The sequence below is a fragment of the Anastrepha obliqua genome, chromosome 4 (genome assembly GCF_027943255.1).
Source record: "Anastrepha obliqua isolate idAnaObli1 chromosome 4, idAnaObli1_1.0, whole genome shotgun sequence".
NCBI classification, from domain to species: domain Eukaryota; kingdom Metazoa; phylum Arthropoda; class Insecta; order Diptera; family Tephritidae; genus Anastrepha; species Anastrepha obliqua.
Genome location: NC_072895.1, coordinates 3408845 through 3426921, shown reverse-complemented (window position 1 = coordinate 3426921; position 18077 = coordinate 3408845). Strand labels below are relative to the sequence as shown.

The following is an 18077-nucleotide window of genomic DNA, read 5'->3' as shown; positions in this document are numbered from 1 at the left end:
AACTTATTTTTATAGTCATCCCCAAATTCTGAAAATGGCAAAATGAATTAAACGAATGCGTACTTGGAAAATGGGGTTTGCAAAGCCATGGAATGTATTATTATTATTATTAATTGATAATGTCCATAAATCTATTTATGTATTACAATGAATATTATTCAAATTATTTTGTCGCTTCTAAAGGCAGAGGCTGGAAACCACGCTAAGCACTTCTTTTAAAGACCAGTCATTTTGACTGGTTTTGGTTTCGGACATTCTCATGGCTGCCGGCTCTACCTTACCGGAATCACTAGCGTTTTTCCCGACCAAGGGCTGTCACCCCAGTAAACTTGCCCTGTCCAGTGTACCGTACTTGTTTTGGTAGAAATAGGTATATTCAACCAACTGGTGAACTTAGTGGTATCTGCCGTAGCCGAATGTGGTCGTGCATGACTACCATTCGGTGTGCGTAGGTTCAAATCTCCCAGAAACACCAAAGTGAAGAAAACGTTTTGTCTAATAGCAGTCGCCCCTCGGCAGGCAAAGGCAATCCTCCGAGTGTATTTCTGCCGTGAAATAGTTCCTCATAAAAACCATTTGCGCCTTAAACTGTCTCACTATATCAACATGATTATATGGCAGGTAGGTTTACAGTTTCCAATTTGGCCGTTTTCACAGAATACTATATTGCGGCTTTCTCAACACGGCATCAAGTCGACTGTATCTATAGCGATTTTCAAGTATCGCATACAATTTGAATAGATAAACTTCTTTTTCTGGGCTTTCACTCAGTTTTCCTAGATTGGCTCCGATCTTACTTATGTAATGGACATTGTGTAGTTTCTATTGACGGTGCCTTGTCACCTCCTTTTTCTGCGTCCTCTTGTGTAGCTCAAGGATGTATATTGGGTCCCTTCCCTTTTGTTGTATTTATCAATGATATTCGTAGTTGTTTTTCTTTTCCCGATTTCCTCCTTTATGAGGACGATTTAAAAGTTTATTCTATTATTTCAAACTCGGCGGATTTACATAAATTGTAAGCTGATGTTAATTAGCGTAGTGTCTCTCGATTATTGTTTAAGGCGGAACACCACTATGAACGCGTGAAAATTAAGTGATTTTGATGAATTTTTTTTTTATAAGTAGGGATGATTATTTGAGGATCGGACAAGTTATAATTTGTTTAACATATGTTCAACTATACTCACACAAATTTTTATTAAAAAATATTAAAAATTACAAATTGTTATTAATATTAATGCTATCACCTCAAAAACTGATGCACCCTGGTGGCCACGATACAGCGGTGAAAAACCTGAAAGCAAAAAACCAAAAAAATTCTTAATCATATACATCTATACATGGCTATCGTCGTACGTGGCGGTTGTTATTATTTTTTTTTTTTTTGAGAAAATGGTGCAGGTTTGAAAAATGAGTTTGTGTTTCTACCCTTTTTTTGTTTCCGAAATGCTTGAAAAAATATTAATTTTTGGAATTTTTAAAAACGGCTATGTACGACTGTAGCCAATAAATGTACAAAAAAAAAACAAAAAATGAAATCGGTTCATAAGCCTTCGAGAAATCGAGGCCACCGTGTTCAGAAAAGTCGTTTTGAGAAAAACGCGTTTAAAGTTTTCATTGGCCGTTTTAACTCACTACTACCTGCACTTATTGTATTGGGTATAACTTCGTCAATTTTCAAGATTTTAAGTTAAATTTTTTTACATGTTTTTGAATATATCTATTTTAAGAAAATGCAAAAAAAAAAAAATCGATTTTTTTGAAAAATCACAGTGGTGTTCCCCCTTAATATTAAAAAATGTTTTAAATTAACGTATTCAAAAATATCTAACATCATTTCTACTCGTTATAACATCGGAGATGATATACTGCAATCTGCTGAAGAAACCAACGATCTAGGGGTTATTTTTGATGCACGCTTTACGTTTCTTAATCATATAGCCTTTATCCTATCTAAAGCGTATTCTACTCTTGGTTTTATAAGAAGAAATACTTCGAAATTTGCAGACCCTTATACCTTTAAGTTGCTATTTACTACATTTGCTCGATCTATTGTACATTAGAATATGCCGCGTTTATTTGGAGACTTTGCCACCAATTCTCTATTGACAGAATTGAACGAGTTCAAAAAGGGTTTCTTTCTTCCCTTAATTTCTCTGATCCGTTCCATCATATAAATCCCGCTTACTTCTAATTAATCTCAAATAGCTAGAAACAAGAAGATCGATTTTGTTCCTCTCTTTTTTGCTTAATAATTGTCTGTTCCGTTCTTCTATATATGATTAGGACCTACCAGGTCTTTATGTAATAAATATCCGTTCCATTTGTATAGGTGCAGAACAAATTACGCCTGCAATGCTCCTATTGCTCGCTCTCTTCATGAACTCAATGAGATCTCGAATTCTATTGAATTCGATTTTACAGGGTGGGCCATATAGCCCACCTTTTTTTTCCCAGAGACGATTGATGCTTTAAAACACGAAATCGAAGTTGCCATTCATGAAATTGGAGCCCAAACAATCGAAAATGTGCTTAAAAATTGGGTTGATCGAATGGCCTACTGTAAAGCCAGTCGTGGCAGTCATTTGCCCGATATTATTTTTCATTCATAATTGACAATGTTCAATCTTCAAAATAAAAAAAAAGTTTGAAAAAATATTGATTAGTTTTTTTTTATAGCCGATTCAAAAAGCAAATTTTACATGGCCCACCCTATACATTGTCTAAACTATAAAACATAAACGATATTTTGGTAGCATTTAGTAAGATAAATTGTAATTTAACTCAATTTTCTTTTTCTGTTAAATTAACTTTTGTAGTAAGTGGTCAGTAAGAACAATTGTTTATTAATTTCTTAAAATAAATAAATAAATCAATGTAATTTAGTTTCGAGTTTGTTGTTATTTTTGCTTTTTATTCAAATTTCTTAGACCTAACCTAAAAGTAAATAGATACAAATTAAGTATTTTTCATATAGTTCATTGAACGCGTACAGGAATCATTTTCAGTTGATACGCAGAAATTGCTTTTGAATTAGAAATATGATAAAAACGGCTTGGAAATTATCTAATGTTCCCTGCGACAGTTTTTATGTTGATAATAACTCCACTTAAATATTTTCTTGTAGTTTAGTTGTAATAAACAGCTGCTCAGAATTTGAGGTTAGCTACGCCATCAGCTGCAAATGATTCTGCCACAGCATAAGTTTACAATATTGCTGGCAAATAAAACGTAATGGCGATTCCACTTTGCACAGCTGCGGCACACATTTATATACATACAAGTGACTTTTAACAATGCTTACACTTTAAGCTTATAAACAAAATTTACCTATTTATTGTTTATTCAGTTTTTAAAAATAGTCGCTAAATTAAGATATGCCAAAATGCATTTTATAATTCGAATAAAAAAAACATTTACCAATATCACAATTGTATTTGAATTCTAGAGAATCCAATTCAATTCAATTAAGTTTTCATTTACATAGCATAACAATACTAACCTACATACAAATATTTATATATGTACATAATGTTTTTATTATTAATCGTTACCAACGTCTTTTCTCTTGTAAAAAGTAGCGTATAAAAACTTTTGCCGCCTAAATGTATGTAGTCACGTATAAAATGTATATTTTCCAGTGCATGTGTGTGTGTGACACGTAATTTTAGTGGCAACAAATTCACCACACACTCCATGCTGCTTACACAATTTCACCACTAGCACCGTAATGCAAACCGTTATTACGATGGTGATGATGATGTGTGTCGATGTGGTCTTGCTCCATTTGTTCCTTCAAAATCTCTAGCTCTCGTATGCCCGAGACGGTGACCTCGTATTTGTGTGTAACGAGCGACCGATAGAAATGTATTGCAAATGCTAGGAAGACGATCATTACCGGGATAAGTACGATGCATGCCGACCAGGCGGCGGGCTGACTTAAATCATAAAATTTCACCCAACAAAGTATTGCTATCTCGAGTAGGAAAAGTATGAGTCCGAGGAGAGTGGAAAAGGCCCACGCCGTTTCAATGTACCAATGCAGGCGTTCATGTGGTGACTCGTGCACCAGCGAGATGCTGTGTAAATTGCAGACCGTTTCAATGTTTGGCAAAATACAGGTGCTGATCATTAGCGCCAACATGTGAACGGCAACGAGTAGAGTGGTGCAGATGGCGAATGCGACGAGCATACCAGCAGGCACTTTGGTGCTACTGTCCAATTGAACCTCAACCATGGCGACCTATAAATAAACAGTAAGTGGCGGTGTATAAATCATTAAATACAATACGAAAATGTAATAGAAGTCAATAAGTTCTAGAATTACGGAGCAAATTGATAAATTGATATTAATTGAATGAGGCGCGAACGAAATCGATAGCGTTGGACTGTTTATGAACCCATGACGCATTTTTTTTTTATCTTTTTAGCATTTATGATAACAAGAGATAGGGTGTTTGGCAGTAAATCTGCATGTGAGTGTATGCCAGTAAATACCATTTTATTTGTGGTGTGCGACTTATGAATGATCCGCTCTACTCACAGCTCAGGTGGAGTTTGGTGGAGTCAATACGTAGATTTTGTTTTTGAGAGATGCAGCTCCGCATACACATCTACATCCACTTACCTAGCTACCCAGAGATGATATCACTAAAGTCATCAAATTCGAAAAGAAGTTCAGAATTGAACTGGACGATAAGTTAAACTGGAGTAGACCTGCATTTGAAAGGAAACTCCTGGAGTGTACCCTGCACTGGTGCACAGATGGTTCGAAGTCACCAGAAGGTACTGGCGCTAGAATATATGGCTCTAGAATTAAGCGTTCTGTGCCGATGGGTATTTTTCCAAGCAGAGGTGTATGGCATTTGTCTATCTGCAGAAATAAACTTAGACAGAAATTTCCGAAATTGGCGAATGCCATACTGAGCGACAGTCAGGCGGCACTCAAGGCTTTATCATCCTGTGAGATAAATCCTCACTGGTCTTTGGGTGAATCGAGAAATTGAATCTACTAGGAACGTACAGTCGCATCCAGCTAATTTTGATCCCAGGACACAGGGATATAACTGGGAACGAAGTAGCGCCAGGCACAAGATATCCATACCTCTAAGCTTACAACTGAAATAGCATCGAGGGTTTTCTCAGTGAAGTACTGTAACGGATAATGGTCTGTTATAAAAGATTCGTCACTAGTCGCATTGACTAGGTGACTAACATCCTCCTCTTAGGACTTTTTTATCTACTCACTTACGTTTTGTTACCAAATTGACATTGTTTACTTTATTCTAAAAGGTATACCTCTCTCTATATTACTCTCAGTCTCATTCTTAAGGAGATTAGCTTAATGAGAGAAAGCGGACCAGAATAAAGCTATCGGGAGAGTTACCTGAGTTACGGCGTGAGCGAATGAGGCACGGCTTACTATGTTTGGTTTAATTTATCAAGCCTTGTGGACTCCGTAAAGTAGCTTGATGTGATGCATATTTCTTTATTTGGCTTTGAGGCTTTGAGTACGTTGTGAATTTAACATTTCAAAGGCCATTTGAGAGGTTAAGCGATTTGCTAAACTAATGATGTAATAAAGGCAGAGCGTAAAATGATGCATACTTACAGGCGGGAAGAAAATTAGGAAGGTATTCTCGGGGTATTTGAGAAAGAATTTATGTAACTGAAACCAATACGCAGGGGTTCTCGAAGTTCAAAGATGAGAGTTTTTATTAATGATCGGGGGAGAAAATATAAGAGGATTATGAAATGGAGATTGCTGCTTGACAGAAATCTACGAAAATAACGGAAGATCTGAAGCAAAAGTGGCAACCGTGATGCCAATCAACTAAGATCGAAAAGAGCTGAAGTTATTAATTTTATAAACAGATGACTTGACCACACGCAGGCCGTTGTATTAAGGACAAGTAAGTAAATTACTTGCCAACAAGTGCTACTTTGGACTAAGTAGTCAACTCAGTAGTAAACTCCTCTCTTGACGAACAAAACTAACAATTTATGAGGCTCTCATCATGCCTGTCTTGTCGTATGGCGCCTGGGCGATGTGAACATTCGATAAGGCTTCTCTTGGAGTGTTTGAGAGAAAGATTCTGCGGAAGATTTTTGGACCTCGTTAGCAACGGCGAGTATTGCAGGCAATGGATCAATGAGCTGTATGAGCTTTACGACGACATAGACATAGCGCAGCAAATAAAGTTCCAGCGGCTGCGTTGGCAGGGTCATGTCGTCCGAATGGATACAAACGCTCCGGCTCTGAAAGTATTCGATGCAGTACCAGCTGGTGGTAGTGGAGGAAGAGAAAGGGCGCATAAATATATGAGTACTGTTTCAATATTTGCTATTCTTTTAGATATTTTACAATTTGCAACGGTATATTTATGTCATTTAAATACAAATTTGAGCAGTAAACTGGTTAGTCACTAGCCAGGTGTGTATGCTGTTATAACCCCGCAGTGAAAAGCCAGACTACGCAGCAAACATTACATTTCATGCACTGGCGTTTGATGGAAGAATTCATACTAGTTCGAAAGTGCCTAGAATTGGGCCAGTTGCGAAATGGTCCATGAGAGGCATAGACTCTTCTATTCTTCTGATTCCATTACTTAGATAATATTTTACATTTCATTTCTTCAGCTTGTAATATTTCAAATGTTGGGAATGCAAGAAATGAGGATTAGACTAATATAGATGTTGTGTTATGAAGTTTTTTTAACTTAAACTTTAACTGGTATAAGACTGACGGGTGGTCCTACTAGTTCGTCAAATGGTATAGTACTGCTGCATAGCTCAAAAATACCAGTTGCTGGCATTGCAAAAATATGGAACACGAACAGCTTCGGCTACAAAGCAAATTGGCTGCAAGGTAGATAGTTCAGAACTACTTATAGAAGTGACTGCAGGGAATTTATGCTTTAGTAAATGAATAGAATCGCTTTGCATTACTTTCTGACGTGTCGCACATGAAAAATCAAAATTAATGCTCTTAACATTGCATTGCCAAAAAATAAGAATAAAAAGGAAAAACAAAAAAGAAAACAGAACAGATATGCACCTAATAATAAAACAATGTAAAGTGCGAGACAAGTTGCAGCGTAATGAATTTCATGAAAACACAGCATGACTGACTGACTCGCAACCGGGTGGACGCCGCTATACATACATATATATGTATGTCTGTTTGTATACACATCGAGGGACAGGAAGTTTCTTCTATGAATTAATTAAAATAATTCGTCAACAAATACAAGCAAAAGTACTGCTAAGAATCCGCATAGTTGTTTTTGTTTGTATCTATGTAGATGATAGTGTTGTTGTTTATATGCAACTATAAATATCAAGAGACATGGTACATTTATTATCTGCACAAGGGGTTCAAGGTTTTATTTGAAATTTTAGTACTCTGATAGAAATACATTTAAAACTCAAAACTATCTGCGTATTTAGTGGGACGAATTGAATGAATTGAATGACTGGGACTGCAAATTCAACCAGGCTTACACTAAAAAAGTAGAAACATCGCTGCTTATAGCTAAACTTCAAGGAAGCAATGCTTTGTTGAATCATACAATTTTCACTTTTGTTACCTCCTTTTATCTTAAATGGTTTTCGAGTTGATTCTAATGAAAATACGAGTGCAAGCTTTCAAGATAAGCATCTTTTGTACTCACCATGGCAAATCCTGATAGCAATGCCGATGTCTTGCTGGACGCCTTTAGTTTGGCTCGGCTCAACTGCAGCTTCCGCCATGACAGATAGCTGGGCGAATGTAGATCGTCTCCGGATTGCGACATGCTGGTGCTGGTTTGGCGTCGTGGCTGTAAACGAGAGAAGTGATGAAAGGAGCGCAAAGAATGCGGCGGTGGTGCTTGTTGCTGTTGTGGTGGCGGTGTTGGTGTCAAAATCGAAGATGGTGGCAGTGAATTGAAACGATTACTCGAACTTGAATTTAAATTGAGATAACGCGCCGAGACGGTACCGAAACTTTTTTGCGATACTGAACCGGGACTACCGGATTTAATGAGGGAATTCTGAAAACGTGGTGGACGACACGAGTCGCAGAAACTATAGTCGTGTGGCAAATACGTTGAATAGCCACTACAGCTTAGAGCGGGTGGCACACTGCCCGTTGTGGATGGTGGCGGCGATGACTGCGTTAGCAAAGCTGGTTGTGGCGCTGGTGACGGCGTTGATGTGGAATGCAGACGCGTTCCAGTAGTTATATTTTGTTTATCTGAAGGTGTAATGGCTCTATAGCCACTGGGCACAATTATCGGTGTGGCGGCCGATGCAAATGTTAATGGCACAATAGTCTCGAGCGTTCCGTTGCACTCGTCCGCTGCACTGTCGTGTGAGATCTGATGCAGCAGCAGGCTGCTGTGACTGAGTTTGGTGCGCTCATAACGCAAGTTGGAATAGGTTTCACTGTCGAGCAACAACATTTGCTGCATTTGTTCGAGCTGTTGTTGTTGGCGCAATCTTTTCGATATTCTTGTTGGTTTCTTCGACAATGGCGATTGTTCCTGCGCATGTGTTCGTGGATCCGCTTGAGCAGCACCACCACCAACCAGATGTCGTAAGGTGGCGAACATTTGGGATGATGTTTACTGTTACCGCCAAGACGAAAAAATCTTTGTATGCGTACTATTTTACTCGTATTTATGTATGTATACGAATGTGAGAGCTTATTTTGGCCTCAGCGCTAGATTCGCAATGCTTGCTTAGTTGTTGCTAATATATGTATACATTCATACGCTGTGAGCTAATATTTTGTTGATTAATTAAGGGCACGACGGCGTTTATGTGAAATTATCTTTGATGTAAATTATTTGAAAATACACTTCTGAAACGTTTTCGCGAGAGAAAGTCTATGACACTATCTACGTACATACATGTATATATCTGTATATATGCACATAAACAACAACATGCGAGTTTCTATTTTTTTGTGGCGTTTTCTTTAAAAGTTCTGCAATGTAAGAGAAGTTCTGTTAAGAAGAATGCTAGGAAGAGGTGATTCAAAAACTGCCGTTTCCGTCACGGGATTCACTAGAAACCTGGGCTCATATCTTTCAATAGGTGGATATACATTGATATTGTTCTGACAGACGCATATTACACTTTTATCTGGGTACAAAGTAAGTACTGCGTTTAAAAAGGGAGCGGAGGAAGTGGCAGTCAAGTCGTCAAATGGCGAAGCTTGCGAAATGTGAGAGGTTAAAAATGGAAAAACCATTAGCACGCTTAGGAAATATGGCGGCTTTCACGTTTTTGGTGTTGTTGTAACAACATGAAATACTTCCCATACATTTTTGGAAATACTGCTGAAGCGTCAGTGCTCTACCAAACATAAATCAGGGTCGTTCGCGAATCGCCGATAACATAGACTCGACTGTCGTGGAACTGTCACTTAGTTGATTTTCCGAAGGATAGGTTAGGTTAAACTGGTTGACTTGCAGTCACGCATAGACCGGTTCGGGCCATATCGATACCAGATGGAGTTCATTAGTCATGTGTTTTAGTGCATTCATAGTGCATCGGCATGGTGACAGTTTCTATTGCGAGTTTAAGGAGAAGTTTCCAACCAGCTGCTGAGATATCTTCCAATCCATCAAATTGTGGTGGCCCCAGATATTTTAAGGTTGTTTTGAGTAACGCAGAACATCCGCAAAGGAGATGCTCATCACTTTCCCTTGGGCCCTGCTGCCTACATTTTCTGCACTTCTCGGTGTTCGAGTTTGTTATTTCGTTGAAAAAATCCCCGTTTTTGGGGATCGTCTACTATAATGCTTCCTTCAATGTCCTTAAGGTCTGGAACCCAATAGAAATGCAGCTTACAATTCGCTGCCAACCTTTCTACTACCTCCCTGCTCTGAAGAACGACTTTGGAGGTTATACTAAACGATGGAATTGCTTTAATGGCCTGACTATCTATGTAAAAGTTAACCTTGGAGTTGGTGCCAGTAGTATCACGAGCTAAGTCTAGGTCACACTTTTCTCTACATTTCCGTTCCACAGTAGCTTGCTGTCTAGTACTCCCCCAAGGTACTTTGTGTGTTGTTTGAGAGTGAGTGCAGCGCCGTTTAGTATTGCAGACGTTAACCGTGGGATCTAATACTTTCATGTAAACAGCTTTGTTAGCCAAGACTTACACATAATTTTACATAACCAACCTTCCATTATTAGAGGTGTCATAACCATAACCACATAAATCTGCTGATCGAACCAACCTATGAGTAACACTGTAATCGATTAGAGGAGACATGTAGCCGTACAGACCAATTGATTTTGGTTTTTCGCCGTAACCATAAACAGCTGATTGTTGATTTGCTGCATTGTGGTATATAATGCCAATATTCCTCGTCACTGGTCATGTCGTTGTGTTTCTTTAGTTTCTGCACATTCGAAATGCACAAATCAAGGACGATGTATGTAAATATCTGCTGCATATAGCTAAGGCACCAATAATAGCCGACGGTAAATATGGTTAAGACTACAGTTAAGGTTATAACCCCTCTAATTTAACGATAAGTTATGTATTTTACGTAGTTTGAGAGCGATGAGAGAATCATGCTGCCATTTCACTGGAAAATTATTGAATAATGTTCCTCCATACTAAGTAAAGTCTAAGTCTTGGCTAACAGACCACTTAGCAAATGGAAAACTGAGTTTAGGTCGACGACAGAGTAGGTGCTATAAGAGAAGACATAATAAATCGTTATGACGAGCTAAAATAAATCACGGCGTGTATTTCCTTATGCGATCGTGCGAAAAGTGTCATACTATGAGCGGAGTGAGCAGCGCTTGCTTGTTCTCGGTACCGTATTGCCTTCCCGCACATATTTTTTCATAACTTTTGTTAGGTATGTAAAGTTTGAATTACCGTTTTTCGCATTTATTTATATTTAGTTTATTTTGTATTCAATTACTTTTATTAGCCATACTCGGCGTGCGTTACTACGGTTAAATTTCTTTTATTGTTGGATAACTCAAAATCAATTTTTGCATTTAAAGTTTGCCTTGCTTCTAATAAGCAAATGGAAATAGCGACGGAATCACGCAAAAGTTTAAACTTTTTTGTGAGATAAACTGTGAAAATATTAAAACTTATATTGTACGACTCTGTCATTTATAAACATGTATATGTATGTGTGTAAGTAGATCACACATAAACAGCAAATGCTGATTTAGCAGGAAGAGAACCGGAATTAGCAGTTTAGAATTTTTCATGGGTACGGTAGGTGCCGATCAATAGTTGAGTGTAAGTGGGAAGGAAAATTAAGATATTTCGGGTTTGTCAATTACAAGAACGTTTACGAGACTATTTGAACTTCTCCTAAAAATGTATCTCTTTTATTTCTAGAATGGGAAGCTATGGAGTAAAAATATGCCACAAAAATGATTCGAATATAAAGATCTCCTGCATATGACTAAAATGTGAAAAATCTGAAACACTATAAAGAAAACAAAAAAAAAACTGAGACTTGCTGGACTATTACTTTGTTCCACAAATGTGACATACTCATCATGTATTTTCAGGATTATATGCCAACTTTTCACTTTCGAAAATGCTGTTGGGCAGTGTTGTTTATATTTTTATTTTAAAAAGTGGAGGTAATGTAGATTCTGGGTGTAAGCTCTGCTCAGAATTATCCATTTAGAGATCTACCAGCTGATATTTTTAGGTTTCACCTGAATTAGAGCATAAGAGAACGACACCGCAACAATGACCATTGGTCCAAAGCGGTAAGGCTCGTGGCCTGTCGAGCTTGGAAAACGGCAACTCTACAAAAACATAGTTAAATCGCATAGCACTTTAGCAGTATATGCCAACAAGTTTCTACCAAAAAGAACAGGCTACGAGTGATTACAATTCGTTCTCACGACAGCCGGTTCTATCAAGGAAAGTCAACCGCCAAACAAGAAAATAAAGCTCAGAGAGAAAGGGGGAACTGGCATATTGGTTGTTCTGCTTGCCGCAGAAGGCTTTGCGGCGCATTTTTTGGCCATGTTGTGAATGTGGCTACGGCGGCCTAGTCGACGAATGCGGCTGGCTTTGACAAGTTGATGCGAAGTATACGTTATTCCATAGCCATAAATGATACGAACTAAGGCAAAAACAGCACACGGAACGGACTATGCAAGGAACCAAACACTGTTGACTTAATCTCACACAAGAGCCAGAGTGAGATGAAGCATGGAAAGTTATGTAGCGTAGAGCATTTTGACCGTAAAGTGCGTGACTCCTACGTGCATATTATGGCCAGAACAGCTCTTACGATAGATCTACCCGTTGCTCGAAGTGCTTACAATCGAAGTTGAGCTCGAATGGGGTCGACTGCTATGGGGAAAATTGCTATCCACAATAAAATCAACAACTGTGAATGGAACTGAAGAGTTAAGAGGAGTTTATTTAGATCACATGCATATCCACAAAATGATTTTTGCCTTTCAGCGCTTAGCATTATTGGGGGAAGCATTCAAATTCATAGCTTTCAGAATATAAGAACACTTTGTAGTCACAAAACCACTATCAGAAATTCTAGCCAATGTTTATTGAGAATAATTTTATTTGATCCAGAAATAATTTGATCTACACAAATTAATAAATTCAGTTTATAGTACATTTTATTTATTTTGAGATGCGTAGCTACTGATTTTTATTAGTTTTAATTTGTTAATAGAAGCGAAATCACACATCTAAAACACTCTTTTATTACAGCTCGCATTTTTAGAATTCTTTTATTTTAAGTTTTTTTTCACTCTTCTCAATCCAGTTAAAAAAATTTGTGTTTTGCGGTTTCACTTTTTTTTAGATTTTTTTTTGTTATATTTATATTGGAAAACTTTTAGAGGCAATTAGCAAATTGATTAAATCACGTGAACTCCACAAATAGTTATATTCACAGCTTTCGATTATTAAAAATATGTTCACAGTCCATAAACAAATCAAATATTATTTCTTTAGCTTTGTTGGTACATACACATGTGTATAAGCACAAATTCGAGTATAAGCACTTTCATGTACGTAGCGCATGGAGAATGGGGAAGTATAAAAACAATGAATGGAAAATATATTTCAGAATTTGTTGTTAGCAACCACTCGGCAAAAACATATGTTTTCGCAACAAATACACTTAAACTGAATCCACATAAATTTCTTCTCTTTCCCACACACAATTAAAGACCACAATGACTTTTCTCAATATACAGTTAACTTTACGATGTAGGCGATAAAGTGGGGTTTAATTAAAAAATTTGAATTTCATTTAGAAAAGGTTGCTTTGTCACTTGTCACAATTAGCCTACAACACTTCGACAATGGGCAGTGGGCAGTGTCGGAACGCTTCAATCGATAGAATATGGTGGGATTTTTACACATACATATGCACATAAATAAGCATTAACAATGTATGTATGTACTTGCAGGGTGCTCGTTACCCAATGAAGCGCTCACTCCAAGTTGTTGTTTAATAAAAATGATTACTTTTTAATTTGAATTCTTGATAAAGACTAAATCGAGCGTAGAAGAGAAGCTGATACACAGAACGCGGCGCTAGAATTAGCGAGTATCGATCATGCTTTGTGTATGCAAATACGTCTTAGCCGACGTTAGAGAGCTTGGCTAGTCAGGAGGAGAGCTTACTCTTAGCTCGGTTTCACGAAGTGAAGTCTTTGGCTTTTGCTGTATTGTTTTTGTTCCTTTATTTTTTTGATTGTTATTGACGTCTTCAGCGCTACGGCATGTTTGCATATATACATACAGTGGCGAGCATAACTAAGTGCGTGATGATTTTTTTATTTAATGTGCACGAATTTTTTTGTTACTTTTTTAATATTGTTAATTTTTTTAACCAAAACCAAATAACTAAAATTTCCAAACTTTTAATAAAATTTAGAAAAATTCCAAAAATTTTCATCAAAGTTTTGATTATTTAATATGAATTTTCAGAAAATTTTATGGTGCTCACTAACATGGCTTACAAAATTTCAGTAAAAGTTTGTCTTTTAAATCCATTTCTTTATTGCCATTTGATTTTTGTTATTACATAGTATTATATTATCAAATAAATGCAAGTTTTCAGTTTAGATTTAAAAAAAAAAATTAAATAGGGTCAACTCCATTTTCTGTGAATTATACTTGTTATATGAAGAGCATTTGTTTTGGTGTTTTTTTTTTAAATCAACACGCTTAAAAAATAAAATAAAATAATTTGCACTTAACCAAATTCAATGGGTCATAAAACTTCTAAAAATTGAATTTAAAAAATTAAAAATTTAGATGAAAATTTATTGAATTTTTCTAAACTTTGTATAAAGTTTGAATGATATGGTTTTCGTTAAAGATTAATGAATATTAAAAGAAAAGTAACAAAAATATTTTAACTCGAAAAGTATTGCAAATATTACAACCGCTTGACGATTTTGGTTTTACTATTTAAAGCGTTTTCCAATCACAGGTGTGAGAGGTGAATGGATTGCGCTATCGAGAGATGATTAACGATTTTTTATGGCCGGAATTGGATGGTATTGATCTGCACAACGTTTATTTTCAACAAGACGGCGCTACGTGCCACACAAGCAATGAAACCATTGATCTTTTACGAGAAGTTTTCGGAGCGCGTTATCTCTCGAAGAGGTGATCGCAATTGGCCACAGAGATCTTGTGATTTAACAACTTATGATTTTTTTCTTTGGGGCTACGTGAAAGAGAAGGTCTACGCCAACAGCAATGGAATTCGTGAGGCTATCTAGGTCATAGGACAGCCACTTTGCATTCGGTTATGGAACATTTCATGAAAAGGATATTGTCCTGTAAGTGTGGTCGTGGTGGTCATTTGCCTGATGTTATTTTCCACAATTAACGGCATTCCTCTTTATAGCGCTTTTCTTTGAATATCAAAATAACACCTTTTATTAAAAAACCCTTTACAATATTTTTCAAATTGGAAGTATTTTTGTAATTTTTTTTATACTCAGTTTTGCTCGCTACTGTATGTACATATATACATATATGAGTATGCATGTATGTATGTTAAAATAAATTTACACATATTTTTTAATTATTCCACACTTTGTCTACCTCATTGGCGAGCACCTAAATCGACGCTTAACACTGGAATGTTTCGCTAAATTTATTTTTATAGAGTATTGCACCGATTTCACCGCTTATGACTTTGTCTCTTCGCTATTTTTATTTATATTTTTTTATTATTTTTTTTTTTAATATCTTTTATATTATTGTGGGATACTAAGCGCGCGCTTTGTAATGTTGCAAATTTAGATTAGCCGGCAAGCAGTTGGTTGGCAGGTTCGCGTATCCGCGAGGTATGGCAGGCGCAGTTGTGGGTGTGACATTGCTAAAATTCTTTGCATAAACGATGATGAGCAAAACTACAAAATACTGAATTCGTCAGGCGCTGTCTCGGCATTTTGTGATAGAATTCAATTTTATTTTACACAAATTTATTTATGTTATTTTATATGTCGCTTTATTTTTATTTCAAATTATTTTACGGTAGCTTTTTCATGAAATCGCCGAAACTGCTGTTCGGTTCTCTATGACAGCACGCTGCAGGCAAAAGTTAACAACTGAATGAGTTGTGAACGCGCTGATACGGCGGCTATGAGTATTAAAAGTCAATTGAATCACAACAACAACAACAACGATGGACCTAAAGCAGTAGCAATAGCTAGCAATAATAAGAGCCAATAGCAACTACAAACAAGAACAACACAATGAAATTTGCAGTGCTTACAAATTCACACAAAACCTACATTTGCATGTACAACTGTATATATTTATTCATGTATGTACATATGTATGTATGTATGTAGCGACTAAGTGAATGCCGATTTGTACAATTCTGTAAAATTCTATGTACTTGGTGACATATGTAGATACGTAAATACATGTCTCCAAATACTTACATTTAAATCACTTGGACGTAAGGGTGGATATGTATGTGGATATGACCATATGGGCAGCAGCGTAAAAATCGATCACTTCGCGGTTAATTGAAAACTCGCAGTTCAAATGTCTCAAAGTGCCAAATGAATACAACAACAAGCGTTCAGCAATTCTACATAATTAATGGCTATAGTGGCAAAAACAACACTAACAACACTTGATTTGGTAGCACGTGAGTGCACTAACAAAAAAATAGCGAAAAAACGTATTACACAAGCGAGTGCCATGAGAGCAACTAACCAACTAAAACTAAAAAAAAAAAATTCATTTGCATAGTCGCAGTAATTGGTGAGAAGTAGCGAAATCCGTTGCAACAACAAATACTACCTGAACGATCGATTTAGGCGGAAGGCTTCGAGCCACATAGTCAATTTCAAGTTGGTACTACATACAAATTTAAAAACTTGACATGTTTGTAGCAGCATCACCTGTGATGTTGTTCAGGTGACTATAAAAAAAGGTGATCTTTAAAGCATTTTTTTTTTCTATCTTCAAAAAAAAAAAAATACCACTGCACAGTGAGAGTGAACACTGCACTAATCAACGCTTTCACGACAGTCGGTTCTACGTTACCGAAACGACCCGGCTTTATATCCGGCCAAAGACTGTCACTCCAGCAGCATTCCCTGTATGTAAGCATGTTAAGTTTATGCTGCTACAACAACAAGAACTGCACTAATCAAAGTTAGAAAATAATCCAATCAAACAGTCAAATATTTCCCTTTTTTCATAAGCAGTTGCCTTCTATTTATTTACATAAAAATAAGAAGCTGTGCTTTAGTTAGGAGGAGAGGGCAATCGATTAACAGTTTCGGCAGTAAAAGAAATTCAAAATCGAATAAGTCTTCCTCGAACGTTTACTCTCTAGCGAGAGCGACTACTACTCAACTAGTAGTACGATAATTTTTTTTTACGTTTCTATTAAATAGTCTCGCAATGTATTAAAATTATTTGAATTGCACTTTCTTTTATTGAAATAAGTTATGCGGACGAAAAGTCTGAGTACACCATTTGACGATTCACAGTGTGGACAAATCATATGCAACTATTGCTCTATTATGGAATAATTATATATTTCATCCGCATATCCTGAACAGGCGTTTAGTCGCAGTGATATTGCCCAATATGAGGGAAGAGCAAGCCGGGTTCCGGCCACTCATGTCTGGATCAGGTCAAGAGCTTATGGCATTTACATGGCATTTATCGACCTTGCAAAGGCCCTCGAAACCTGAGAGCACGACGCCATTTGAAAAGTGTTGGCGTGCAACTTGCCACATTCTTTATGAAAATCAACTTGGTGACAAAGTAGCTGTTCAATGTGGGGAAACTGTGTTACTTAAGGCCAGTAAGGCCTCGAGGATTTGGACTATGCTGATGACATCTACTTTTTAAGCAGTACCGCTGCAGACATGAAAAGGAAAATGGAAGTGGTGATTAACTTTGCAACGAAAGTAGGACTGCGTTGGCAAAACTAAAACTCTCCGAATTAGCACCGTATGTAACGTGCAATTTTTCAGCATTCCCATGGCAGCCGGTTCTATGTAACCGGAAGGACCCGGATTTATATCCGGCCAAGGACTGTCACTTCAGCAGCATTCCTCGTATATGCACGGGGAATGTTTATGCTGCTAAAACAACAACAACAATAAGCATTTTTTCAGCATTCCCATGGCAGTCGGTTCTACGGAATGACTCGGGTTTTTCCTGACCAAGGGCTGTCGCCCCAGTAAATTAGCCTTATCTAGTGCACTGTATCCCACCCACCAGCAATTTTCCAGCTACAATAAGTCGTTGGAAAACGTATACCGTTTTTGTGGCTTAGGCTCCATTCTTGACAAATGTGGCGGCTCTTCACATTAGACAAGCATTCGGCGCCCTAGGCCCAGCGTGGAACTCACGCGTCATTTCCCGCCGTACAAAACTAAAAATCTTCGAATCGAGCGTAAAATCAACATTGTTGTACGGATGTGAAACGTGGAATGCAGCACCAAAAGACATACCGCAAGTACAGGAGTTGGGTCAATAAGTGCCTTTGACAAATCAGCAAAATCTGTGGCACTTGATATAACAGCAACCGAAGTGGAATTGGATTGTGCATAGACTA

At 37.2% G+C, this 18077-nt stretch overlaps 1 protein-coding gene across 3 annotated transcripts in view; it reads right to left on the bottom strand.

The window, feature by feature from the left end:
- Nucleotides 1–3277: 3277 nt before the first annotated feature.
- LOC129246153 (calcium release-activated calcium channel protein 1) overlaps nucleotides 3278–18077 on the bottom strand; it is an 88098-nt gene continuing 73298 nt past the window's right edge. For 2 of the 3 annotated variants that reach the window (XM_054884725.1, XM_054884724.1), the window contains 2 exons: nucleotides 7674–7820; nucleotides 3278–4243 (listed from right to left, as the gene is read on the bottom strand). In XM_054884725.1, coding sequence (XP_054740700.1) covers nucleotides 3704–4243; nucleotides 7674–7820 — 687 coding nt within the window. In that variant the 3' untranslated portion in view covers nucleotides 3278–3703. Of the gene's footprint in view, nucleotides 4244–7673; nucleotides 9437–18077 lie in introns of those variants that run through there. The other variant, XM_054884723.1, reaches the window with a different exon arrangement.